Source organism: Mustelus asterias, chromosome 27 (genome assembly GCF_964213995.1).
Source record: "Mustelus asterias chromosome 27, sMusAst1.hap1.1, whole genome shotgun sequence".
Classification (NCBI taxonomy): Eukaryota; Metazoa; Chordata; class Chondrichthyes; order Carcharhiniformes; family Triakidae; genus Mustelus; species Mustelus asterias.
Window position 1 is genome coordinate 33,094,722 of NC_135827.1, and position 13,329 is coordinate 33,108,050.

At 53.6% G+C, this 13,329-nt stretch overlaps 1 protein-coding gene across 2 annotated transcripts in view; it reads left to right on the forward strand.

Moving 5' to 3' along the window:
• The first annotated feature begins 2,807 nt into the window (after positions 1 to 2,807).
• c2cd2l (c2cd2 like) overlaps positions 2,808 to 13,329 on the forward strand; it is a 663,422-nt gene continuing 652,900 nt past the window's right edge. For both annotated transcript variants that reach the window (XR_013495585.1, XM_078198971.1), the window contains exon 1: positions 2,808 to 3,719. Coding sequence is in view for 1 of the 2 variants with exons in the window: in XM_078198971.1 (XP_078055097.1) it covers positions 3,333 to 3,719 (387 nt within the window). In the remaining variant the exon portion in view is untranslated. The remainder of the gene's footprint in view (positions 3,720 to 13,329) is intronic.

A 13,329-nucleotide genomic window follows, 5' to 3' on the forward strand; every position in this document is an offset into this window, starting at 1 on the left:
CCCCTCCCGTCCCCTCTCCTCCTCCCCCTCCCCGTCCCCTCTCCCCCCTCCCCTCCCGTCCCCTCTCCCCCCTCCCGTCCCCTCTCCCCCTCCCGTCCCCTCTCCCCCTCCCGTCCCCTCTCCCCCTCCCGTCCCCTCTCCCCCTCCCGTCCCCTCTCCCCCTCCCGTCCCTCTCCCCCTCCTCCCTCCCGTCCCTCTCCCCCTCCCGTCCCCTCTCCCCCTCCCGTCCCCTCTCCCCCTCCCGTCCCCTCTCCCCCTCCCGTCCCCTCTCCCCCTCCCGTCCCCTCTCCCCCTCCCGTCCCCTCTCCCCCTCCCGTCCCCTCTCCCCCTCCCGTCCCCTCTCCCCCTCCCGTCACCTCTCCCCTCTCCCCCTCCCGTCCCCTCTCCCCCTCCCGTCCCCTCTCCCCCTCCCGTCCCCTCTCCCCCTCCCGTCCCCTCTCCCCCTCCCGTCCCCTCTCCCCCTCCCGTCCCCTCTCCCCCTCCCGTCCCCTCTCCCCCTCCCGTCCCCTCTCCCCCTCCCGTCCCCTCTCCCCCTCCCACTCCCGTCCCCTCTCCCCCTCCCACTCCCGTCCCCTCTCCCCCTCCCACTCCCGTCCCCTCTCCCCCTCCCGTCCCCTCTCCCCCTCCCCTCCCCACTCCCGTCCCCTCTCCCCCTCCCGTCCCCTCTCCCCCTCCCGTCCCCTCTCCCCTCCCGTCCCCCCTCCCACTCCCGTCCCCTCTCCCCCTCCCACTCCCGTCCCCTCTCCCCCTCCCACTCCCGTCCCCTCTCCCCCTCCCACTCCCGTCCCCTCTCCCCCTCCCACTCCCGTCCCCTCTCCCCCTCCCACTCCCGTCCCCTCTCCCCCTCCCACTCCCGTCCCCTCTCCCCCTCCCACTCCCGTCCCCTCTCCCCCTCCCACTCCCGTCCCCTCTCCCCCTCCCACTCCCGTCCCCTCTCCCCCTCCCACTCCCGTCCCCTCTCCCCCTCCCACTCCCGTCCCCTCTCCCCCTCCCACTCCCGTCCCCTCTCCCCCTCCCACTCCCGTCCCCTCTCTCCCTCCCGTCCCCCTCTCCCCCTCCCGTCCCCTCTCCCCCTCCCGTCCCCCCTCCCACTCCCGTCCCCTCTCCCCCTCCCACTCCCGTCCCCTCTCCCCCTCCCACTCCCGTCCCCTCTCCCCCTCCCACTCCCGTCCTCTCTCCCCCCTCCCACTCCCGTCCTCTCTCCCCCTCCCACTCCCGTCCCCTCTCCCCCTCCCACTCCCGTCCCCTCTCCCCCTCCCCCTCCCCACTCCCGTCCCCTCTTCCCCCTCCCACTCCCGTCCCCTCTCCCCCCTCCCACTCCCCGTCCCCTCTCCCCCTCCCACTCCCGTCCCCTCTCCCCCTCCCACTCCCGTCCCCTCTCCCCCTCCCACTCCCGTCCCCTCTCCCCCTCCCGTCCCCTCTCCCCCTCCCACTCCCGTCCCCTCTCCCCCTCCCACTCCCGTCCCCTCTCCCCCTCCCACTCCCGTCCCCTCTCCCCCTCCCCCTCCCACTCCCGTCCCCTCTCCCCCTCCCACTCCCGTCCCCTCTCCCCCTCCCACTCCCGTCCCCTCTCCCCCTCCCACTCCCGTCCCCTCTCCCCCTCCCGTCCCCTCTCCCCCTCCCGTCCCCTCTCCCCCTCCCACTCCCGTCCCCTCTCCCCCTCCCACTCCCGTCCCCTCTCCCCCTCCCACTCCCGTCCCCTCTCCCCCTCCCACTCCCGTCCCCTCTCCCCCTCCCACTCCCGTCCCCTCTCCCCCTCCCGTCCCCTCTCCCCCTCCCACTCCCGTCCCCTCTCCCCCTCCCACTCCCGTCCCCTCTCCCCCTCCCACTCCCGTCCCCTCTCCCCTCCCACTCCCGTCCCCTCTCCCCCTCCCACTCCCCGTCCCCTCTCCCCCTCCCACTCCCGTCCCCTCTCCCCCTCCCACTCCCGTCCCCTCTCCCCCTCCCACTCCCGTCCCCTCTCCCCCTCCCACTCCCGTCCCCTCTCCCCCTCCCACTCCCGTCCCCTCTCCCCCTCCCCACTCCCGTCCCCTCTCCCCCTCCCCACTCCCGTCCCCTCTCCCCCTCCCACTCCCGTCCCCTCTCCCCCTCCCACTCCCGTCCCCTCTCCCCCTCCCACTCCCGTCCCCTCTCCCCCTCCCACTCCCGTCCCCTCTCCCCCTCCCACTCCCGTCCCCTCTCCCCCTCCCACTCCCGTCCCCTCTCCCCCTCCCACTCCCGTCCCCTCTCCCCCTCCCACTCCCGTCCCCTCTCCCCCTCCCACTCCCGTCCCCTCTCCCCCTCCCACTCCCGTCCCCTCTCCCCCTCCCACTCCCGTCCCCTCTCCCCCTCCCACTCCCGTCCCCTCTCCCCCTCCCACTCCCGTCCCCTCTCCCCCTCCCACTCCCGTCCCCTCTCCCCCTCCCGTCCCCTCTCCCCCTCCCGTCCCCTCTCCCCCTCCCGTCCCCTCTCCCCCTCCCGTCCCCTCTCCCCCTCCCGTCCCCTCTCCCCCTCCCGTCCCCTCTCCCCCTCCCACTCCCGTCCCCTCTCCCCCTCCCACTCCCGTCCCCTCTCCCCCTCCCACTCCCGTCCCCTCTCCCCCTCCCACTCCCGTCCCCTCTCCCCCTCCCACTCCCGTCCCCTCTCCCCCTCCCACTCCCGTCCCCTCTCCCCCTCCCACTCCCGTCCCCTCTCCCCCTCCCACTCCCGTCCCCTCTCCCACTCCCCCCCCCTCTCCCACTCTCAGTCCCTCCCTCCCTCTCTTGTCATGTTGCTGCACTCCCTCAGTCCTGCGCACTGTGTCTCTGTCGCGCTCTGAATGCTAGGCCGGAGCTGCTGTTATTCCGGTCAGAGCTCTGGAGCAGAGAGAGAGAGAGGTGGGGGGGAGAGAGAAACATCACCGCTTCACCCCCCACCCTGAACACTGAGCCCAACTTCCAGCGGAGGGGAGAGGCAGACTGAATCGCCAGCAGGGAGGTTGAGAGCTGCAGCTTCCTGGGCTGGGGGAGGGAATCAGCTGAAACTGACACGCCAGCAATTTCAGCAACAAGCCCAGCCAGACAGCATGGACAGTGGCAGATTGTGGGGCATTTTCAAGCCAGCCTGCTTTCCCTGGGGCTGATGCAGGAAGGGGAAACCTGGCTGAAGATCTAAAGTTGCAATTGAATGTAGCGATTGTCGGCGATATAATGTAGCAAAGAGCAAGCTGAGGGATACTGCCTGGGGCTGGCTGAGGGCTGACTTTATCCCCCTTTGCTGGGCTGCTGGCTCCTCAGGGGTGAAGGATCTAGTGTGTCCCATGTGCCGGACCCTTCTCCAAGTAGCTCTTCGCTGTGTGTGTGTGCCCCCACCCCATGGCTCTGCCGATGTCTGCTCTCTTTAGCCTGGTCGGCGGCGCCTCTGCCCCGGCTCTCTTGCACCAAGCCGGCTGGATCGCCCTCCTGTTCCTGTTTGTCGCCTCCATCGCCACCGTGTTGACCTGGCTGCTGCAGTACTCCTTCGGGATTTTACGCCGAGGCGGCGGCATCCCCGCCCGCCAGCCGCAGCAGAGCCAGCGGATCCCCGCCGCCAGCCTGGGGCTCTGGAGCTGCCTGCTCAAGCTGGGATGCTCCCGGGAGGACAGCGCCTCGGCGTCGGGACTCAAGCGTCTGGTCACCTCCCTGTTCTCCTTCAAATCCTTCAGGGATAACTGGCAAAGAGCGTGGATCAAAGCACTCAACGACCAGGCTTGTCGCATTGGGGTAGGTTACTGTCTTCAGAGTTGGTTCAAGCTTCCAGTATGTAGACTATCTCTCCCCAGAATTGTCCAGTTGAGATCCAGTATGTAGACCATCATCCCCCAGAATTGTCCAGTTGAGATCCAGTATGTAGACCATCATCCCCCAGAATTGTCCAGTTGAGATCCAGTATGTAGACCATCATCCCCCAGAATTGTCCAGTTGAGATCCAGTATGTAGACCATCATCCCCCAGAATTTTCCAGTTGGGTTCCTGTATGTAGACCATCTCTCCCCAGGGTTGTGCAATTGGGTTCCAGTATGGGGACCATCTCCCCCCAGAATTGTCCAGTTGGGATCCAGTATGTAGACCATCAATCCCCCCAGAATTGTCCATTTGGGTTCCACGATGTAGACCATCTCCCCCCAGGGTTGTCCAGTTGGGTTCCAGTATTTTGACGATCTCTCCCTCTCCCTCCCCCCCCCCCCCCCCCCAGAATTGCCCTGTTGGCATTTGGACCAATCTCCCCATCAGTCAGAGTTGCTTGTGTTGTGCTGGGTCCAGTGTCCAAGTTTGCCAAGGGACCGTTGACGTGCCCGGTGTAACGTGGAGAGCTTTGAGACATTGTCTTGTGTTGAGGTAGCTGGATGTGCACAAGTTGTTATTGAAACAAGTACGTTTGACTATTGGAGATGCAAATATAACATAGAACATTGGACATCCTTGAATTTGGAAGTTGCAGAGTTTACTCATGTCAGGAGCAGCAAGAATTTAACACCAATGATATAGAGGCTCTCTGCAGGCTGGTGACAGTTGTCCAGAGCCAATATAGTATTGGAACTTGTAACTTGTCAGCATATGTTGGAAACATTGTCTTCTATTTTATATGCATATACATAATGTATCATATGAAACATTTAGACCATATGCTGCAGGAGCAGAAGTAGGCTATTTGGCCCATTGAGTCTGCTCCACCATTCAATGAGATCATGACTGATCTGATATGATGATCCTCAACTCCACTTTCCCGTCTTACCCCCTTTCCCCTGATTCCCTTACTGATTAAAAATCTGTCTCAGCCTTGAATCTACTCAGCGACCCAGCCTCTACAGCCCTCTGCAGTAAAGAATTCCACAGATTCACTTCCCCCTGAGAGAAGAAATTCCCCTTCATCTCTGTCTTAAACGGGTGACCCCCGTACTCTGAGATTCTGCCTTCTGGTCCTAGACTCTCTGACAAGGGGAAGCAACCTCTCAGCATCTAGTCTGTCAAGGATTTCCTCCAGTCCTCTCCCACCTTTTCCTGAATGTCTTGCACTTTGGATGGCTCCATGGGCATTGACCTCACCCAACCATGTAATTTGCCAAAGTCCTCATAGGTGAGTTGAGACGATGAGCATTTGGCCCTGGAGGGCAACAGGCTTCATCATCATAGAAATCATAGAAACCCTACAGTACAGAAAGAGGCCATTCGGCCCATCGAGTCTGCACCGACCACAACCCCACCCAGGCCCTACCCCCAGGCTTGGTCCTGTTGGCCCCTTCACCCCATGTCCACCCACATGTCTTGCCATCAGGGATCACCAATTGGCAATCAGCCATGAGAAAACCTGATGAGCTTTTCCCACCCCTAGCTCAGGGACAGTGAGAGCAAATTCCTTCCGCATAGACTGGGAATTTCTGCCCTCTTAAACCTGTGCAGCTTAACAGAAACACACAGTGCATTTAACCTTCTGCTAAGCAACCATATAATCGTAATGAGAAAACTGCTGGAAACATAGGCCTGACTCTCGGGTACATTACTCTTGAAGTTGATTATTTGCAGATTATGAAGTCTTCTGTTGAGAGTGCATTTTGATGAGATACTCTTATCAGTACACATTTCATGGATGTGTTGCCTATTGTAAAGAATGTAAAGAACATAGAGTAATAATGAATGGAAAATTCATCAGTAAGTGATGTGTAGGATAAGAACTGGTTACCCCTAAGTTAAATGGCACCTGTTTTAGAATCATCAAATCCCTACAGTGCAGAAGGAGGCCATTTGGCCATCGAGCCTGCACCGACAACAATCCCACCCAAGCCCCATCCCCGTCACTCCGCATATTTACCCTGCTAGGCCCCCCCTGACATTAAGGGGCGATTTAGCATGGCCGATCCACCTAACCTGCACACCTTTGGACTGTGGGAGGAAACCGGAGCACCCGGAGGAAACCCACGCAGACACGGGGAAGAGTGTGCACACAGATAGTGACCCAAGCCGGGAATCAAACCTTGGTCCTGGCGCTGTGAGGCAGCAGTGCTAACCACTGTGCCACCGTGCTGTTTTGAGTTGCATATATTCTGTACAATCGTATATTCATCATCATGTCCCTTTTGTACAATACCTGAATTTAATTTATGTGGTGACCTTTAATAACCCATCACCTTGTTTGTAGTTTGTGCCTCCTGATTTATCCAGAATCACCCTGATAGTGATACTGGCTTTGGATGGGTTCTGGTCCGTGCTGGTAAACGTCCTGATTTCCTCGCAGCCTGGAGAACAGGGAGATTTAAACTATAAACGTCGTGAGATCAACGTGGCATGTGTTGATCATGGCTGACTTATAAAGTCTGTTAGCCATCTGAGACACTGGGCTGGAAACGTACTCCTTTCCCCGGGTATGAATCCATCCCAGACTGATGGATGGACGATTTCTAAATAAATCGCGCTGGGAGGCCAGGAGCCATTTCCTGATTCCTGAGGATCCAAATCCCACAATTGGTTGGCAATGAGTAAGTAACCTTACTCAGTCAGACTGTGAGGTTGTCTGTGCGGGGAGTGGAAAGGTTACACTGCAACCTTAGGAATCAACTTCTGAGGTTTGGTTAGACCAGTCTGTTGGGTAGAAGTAAGATTCAATGCGTGTCTGATTCCTGACCGATAAATGCTTCATTCTAATACTGAGTACTACAAATGGAAAGTTCTCCATTCGCAGGGACTGTTGTCCCTTTCATTCAGCACAACTTCTTGAAAAATCTATGACTTAGAAGCACGATTGGTGACAGCAATGGGCCATCACAATCTATTTGATCATTTTTATATATATAAATAATGTATTATATATTATGTGAAACATTTAGACCATAAAAGTATCTGCTATATGTAACCTCCTTAATAGTGAATTCTAACAATCACGGTGGCACAGTGGTTAGCACTGCTGCCTCACAGCGCCAGGGACTCGGGTTCAATTCACGGCTTGGGTGACTGTCTGCATCGAGTCTGTACATTCTTCACGTGTCTGCGTGGGTTTCCTCCAGGTGCTCCGGTTCCCTCCCATAGTCCAAAAGACGTGCAGGTTAGGTGCATTGGCTGTACTAAATTCTCCATCAGTGCACCCAAACAGGTGCCGGAGTGTGGCGACTAGGGGATTTTCACAATAACTTCACTGCAGTGTTAATGTAAGCCTACTTGTGACTAATAAATATACTTTATGTACGAGCAGAAGTAGACTATTTGGCCCGTAGAGTCTGCTCTGCCATTCAATGAGGTCATGGCTGATCCGATATGATAATCCTCAACTCCACTTCCCTGCCTTATCCCCATAACCCTTGATTCCCTTACTGATTACCAATCTGTCTCTCTCAGCCTCGGCATAGTTAACGACCCAGCCTCTTCAGTACTCTGCGATAAAGAATTTTTAAAAGTTTATTTATCCATGTCACAGGTAGGCTTACATTAACACCGCAATGAAGTTACTGTGAAAATCCCCTAGTTGCCACACTCCGGTATCTGTTCGGGTAACACTGAGGGAGAATCTAGCATGGCCGATGCACCTAACCAACACGTCTTTGGGACTGTGGAAGAAACTGGAGCACCCGGAGGAACCCCACACAGACACGGGGAGAATGTGCAAACCACACAGGCAGTCACCCAAGCTGAGAATTGAACCCGGGTCCCTGGCGCTGTGAAACAGCAGTGCTAGCCACTGTGCCACAGCGCTACTCACAGATTCACTACCCTCTAGGAGAAGAAATGTTTCCTCATCTCGCTCTTAAATGGGCAGCCCCTTATTCTGAGATGATGCCCTCTGGTCCAAGACTCTCCCACAAGAGGATGCAACCTCTCAGCATCTACCCTGTCAAGCCTCCAAGAATCCTGTGTGTCTAATATTTATCTGTCCAATATTCTAACTAGGTTATTAAATGTTGTGCATATGCTGTATGCTTCCTGTCACTGTTACGTTTATGTCTTGTCACGCTTCCCATCAGCCTGTCAATTACTATGGGCAATGCTGCGGATGATGATCAGGTTTATTTTAAATAGGTTAATATCAGTGTTAAAATAACCAGGGGTGCTCAACAATGGCATTTCTATGTGAAAAACTCACACCCACTTCTACGCACATCAGTAATGGAAGGGTTACAGTACCGAATCATTAGGATTATATACCAGGGCTTAAATTATGCGGGTAGGTGGTACAAATTTAGCCTGCATTGCCTTGAGTTTTGAAAGTTGAGGCCTGATTGTTTAAAATGATCAGGGAATTTGATAGGGTTGCCGCAGTTCAGATATTTCCTTATCAGGGGAGATATTCAGAAGAAGAGTGCTTTAACCTTAACTTTACAGATAGATCGGGGATGGAATAAAGAAGCGCTTGTTCGTAGGGTAATGGCAATCCAGAATGATCTTTACTAAAAGGCTGCTCTTTAATTGGGTACCAATTAAAATTTTCAAGACTGAATCAGTGCATGTTCCACTGGGAAAGTGAATCCAGGGATATGGAGCGAAGATGGGTGAAGATCAACCCTCACCTCACTGAATGCCAGAAGCAGCTCGATGAACTACATCTATTGCTCTGTTTCTATCAAATATTGGTAAAGAAGCACATTAACTAGTTAAAGTAGCCACTTTTAAGCACACAGTTCATTGGACTATGTGCTTCTGGGGTCATTTAGAATGCCCCCAAAATTCTGGGCCGTTGAAAAACAAAACTCGCTGTGAAGCTTCAGGGCTGAGATGATATTCTACAGAAAAACAAAAGCTAAAATTAGCAACTATAAATACTCCTCGCCATGAATATTCTTATCAAGTGAGATCCGTTTAACTCTTATTGTACAAGTGATTTGTGGATCACACCTTCACTGCCTGGTACCGTCTCCTCTGAGACTACCTAAGGTAAACATGTGGCTTATTGAAATTTATTTTTTATTCTTCTTTCCTGGGATGTGACTGGGCCAGAGTTTAATGCCCATCCTGAAATGTCCTTGGGAAGGTAGGGATGAGCTGCCACCTTGAACCGCTGCAGTCCGTGTTGTTTGCTGCTAGGGAGGGAGTTCCAGGATTTTGACCCAGTCACAGTGAAGGAATGGCCAAGATATTTCCAAATCAGGATGGTGTGTGGCTTGGAGAGGAATCTACAGGTGGGGAGGCAGTGGCGTAATGGTATTGTCACTGGACTAGGAATCCAGAGATTCAGGGTAAAGCTCTGAAGACCTGGGTTCGAATCCCACCAAGGCAGATAGGTGGCATGATGGCGCAGTGGTTAGCACTGCTGCCTCGCAGTGCCAGGGACCCGGGTTCGATTCCCGGCTTGGAGTCTGCACATCCTCCCCGTGTCTGCGTGGGTTTCCTCTGGGTGCTCCGGTTTCCTCCCACAATCCAAAGATGTGCAGGTTAGATGCATTGGCCATGCTAAATTCTCCCTCAGTGTATCCGAACAGGCGCCGGAGTGTGGCGACTATGGGGTTTTCACAGTAACTTGATTGCAGTATGAATGTAAGCCTACTTGTGACTAATAAATAAACTTATTTTTTAGATGGTGAAATTTGAATTCAATAAAATTCTGGAATTAAGAATCTACTGATGACCATGAAACCATTGTTGATTGTCAGAAAAACCCATCTGGTTCACTAATGTCCTTTAGGGAAGGAAATCTGCCGTCCTTATCTGGTCTGGCCTACATGTGACTCCAGACCCATAGCAATGTAGTTGACTCTTAAATGCCCTCAGTGCTGGGCAACAAATGCTGGTCCAGCCAGCAATGCCCACATCCCATGTACAAATTTTAAAAAAGTTCCCTGTATCTGCTGCTCTTGTCCTTCTTGGTCCTGGGTGGTGAAGCTGGGGCAAACTGACTGACCAATTGTAAATGCTGCTCAATGATCATCAAGTTTATGAGCAATCCAAGCCTGAGAATGATTGTTAATCCCTAATAACAAGAGCTTGCATTGATTCTTTGCCTTGTAGGACATTAGAATATCCTGCAGGTTCCCAAGTTTCGAGGAGCGCAGTTATCTCTGTAAGGCTGGAAGGTGCAGTGAGTTCAGACAGGTTCAACCCAGTCGCCACCAGTCAGGCCCACAACACAAGCTGCACCAACTAACTGACATGGAATTTCCAAACCTGACTGAGAGAAGACACACAAGGAAGACACACATGGAATCCCTACAGTGCAGAGGAGGCCATTCGGCCCATCGAGCCTTCACCGACTTTGTGACAGAGTTTCTTAGCCAGGCCCTCTCCCCTCCCCTATCCCCGTAACCCCACACATTTACCACGGCCAATCCACCTAACCTACACATCTTTGGACTGTGGGACGAAACTGGAGCACCCGGAGGAAACCCACGCAGACGTGGGGAGACCGTGCAAACTCCACACAGACAGTGACCCAAGGCCGGAATTGAACCCAGGTCCCTGGCACTGAGAGGCAGCAGTGCCAACCACTGTGCCACCCTTGATAGCGAATGTGTGAAGTATGGTGGTGGCAGTAAAAATACTGTTGAGTGGGGATTAAGGCAATTTTCTTAGACATTGGAAATGTTACTCTGTGCTAACCTATTCTGTACCAGATAGGAAATCTTTTCAGGCAAATAGTGGGCAAAAGATATCCCAATATTTTTTGATTTCTCAACATTGAGCTCCTTCACCTCGATCTGTGAGATGCAGAGATACATTGAGCATCCCTACCCCACCTGCTGGGATGCTCTCAGTTGTACTCTCACACATTGAAGGTCTTGCACAATTTTGGAAAAATAAACTGAATTAGTCACCAAGGGCTTCTGGTCAACAGGTAACAGGGTTTTATTTGTTTGTTCTTGGGGTGTGCCAGCAAGTCACATCCTTAATTGCTCTTGAGTAAGTGGTGGTGAGCTGCCTTCTTGAACCGCTGCAATCCATGTGGTGTAGTTACACCCCCTGGGCTATTAGGGGGGGAGTTCCAGGATTTTGACTTCAACGACAGATTTGATTTGATTTATTATTGTCACATGTATTAACATACAGTGAAAAGTATTGTTTCTTGCGCGCTATACAGACAAAGCACACCGTTCATAGAGAAGGAAAGGAAAGAATGCAGATTGTCGTGTTACAGTCATAGCTAGGGTGTAGAGAAAGATCAACTTAATGCAAGGTAGGTCCATTCAAAAGTCTGGTGGCAGCAGGGAAGGAGCTGTTCTTGAGTTGGTTGGTACGTGACCTCAGACTTTTGTATCTTTATCCCGATGGAAGAGAGAATGTCCGGGTGCGTGGGGTCCTTGATTATGATGGCTGCTTTTCCGAGACAGCTGGAAGTGTAGACCATGTCAATGGATAGGAGGTTGGTCTGCGTGATGGCTACATTCACGACCTTTTGTAGTTCCTTGCGGTCTTGGGCAGAGCAGGAGCCATACCAAACTGTGATACATCCAGAAAGAATGCTTTCTATGGTGCATCTGTAAAAGTTGGTGAGAGTCGTTGGTGACATGCCAAATTTCCTTAGTCTTCTGAGAAAGTAGAGGGGTTGGTGGGCTTTCTTAACTATAGTGTCGGCGTGGGGGGGAGCAGGACAGGTTGTTGATGATTTGGACACCTAAAACCTGCAGCTCTCAACGAATGGAGGAGCAGAGATATGTTTCCAAGTCAGGATGGTGAGTGGCTCGGAGGGGAGCTTGCAGGTGGTGGTGTTCCCATGTGCCTGCTGCCCCTTGCCTTTCTAGGTGGTGGAGATCAAGAGTTTGAAAGGTGCTGGAGGAGAAGCCTACTTGTAGATGGTATGTGCTGCTGCCATTGCGGTGCTGGTGGAGGGAGTGAATGGTTAAGGTGGTGGATGAGGTGCCAATCAAGTGGGCTGCTTTGCCTTGGATGGTGTTGAGGTTATACAGTATTGTTGGAGCTGCACTCATCCAGGCAGGTGGGGAGTGTTCCATCACACTCTTATCTCCACAGCTTCACTGTAGAAGGTATCTAACTGGCGACTCACTGAGCGTGTCATATTAACCACACCTCCTCAGTCTTTCCTTGCATCAGCAGCAGATTAGGACTGTTTTGCTGCTGCTCACTTTTCACTTGCCCTTGAGGGTAGTTTAGATATTTTTAGTCGCTCACCAGCAGGCGACAAGAAAACTATTTCTTTGCTGGTGTTGTGTTGCAACAGATTTCTTGGCTTCTGAACAACACATTGTTGCATTGTCCAGTAAGTATGTTTATAACTTAGAAGGGATGAAATGTGTGCCCTATCATAGAATCCCTACAGTGCAGAAGGAGGCCATTCGGCCCATCAAGTCTGCACCATCATCCCACTCAGGCTCTATTCCCATAACCCCTCATATTTACCCTGCTAATCTTCCTGACACTAGGGTCAATTTATCATGGCCAATCGACCTAACCCGCAAATCTTTGTACTGTGGGAGGAAACCGGAGTGCCCGGACGAAACCCATGCATACATGGGGAGAATGTGCAAACTCCAAACAGACAGTGACCCGAGGCCGGAATTGAACCCGGGTCCCTGGCACTGTGAGGCAGCAGTGCTCACCACTGTGCCGTGAAATGAGTGCCCCATCGTTCATGGGTCAACTAAGTAGTTCAATATCGATGGCACGGTGACACAGTGGTTAGCACTGCAGCCTCACCGCGGCAGGGACCCAGGTTCAGTTCCGGCCCCGGGTGACTGTCTGTGTGGAGTTTGCGCGTTCTCCCCATGTCTGTGTGGGTTTCCTCCCACAGTCCAAAGATGTGCAGGTTGGGTGGATTGGCCATGCTAGATTGCCCCCCAGTGTCCCAAGGTGTGTAGGTTAGGGAGGAATAGCGGGGTAAATACATGGGGCTATGGGGCTGGGGCCTGGATGGTATCTGAGAATCGGTGCAGCATCGATGAGTCAAATGGCCCCCTCCTGCGCTGTTGGGATTCTTTTCTATGGTTCAATTGCTATTCAGTGAGTGGCCACTGTTTAAAAAATCTGATCCTTTTCAAATCCCCCCCGGCCTAGCCACTATAATCTCACTGATGCTCAGTGTCAAATTTTGTTTGATAGCACTTCTGTGAAGGTGCTCGGGACCCTTTACTAAGTCAAAGGTGCTATAAAAAGGCAAGTTGTTGTTGTTGTATTGTTAGCTTGGATTCAATTGAACTTTCTGTATAGTCTTTGGAAATCCGACGTTCCACTGGCAGCAAGTGCGGAGTTCTGAAACCAGAATGTTTGGAACATCAATGTATTTCCTTCGATTTTCCTGCACCAACTGTAGGTTATCTTCGGCGCTGGGGGAATGGGTCGTGGGTGGGGGCTGGTAGAAGGGAAGGCAGAAAATTGGCAACTTAAGGGCACAATAGCCATTGTCTGCGATGGCCAAACACTGAACTCCTTTTTGTGTTTCGAATTCATCAAGATTTGTCCACTC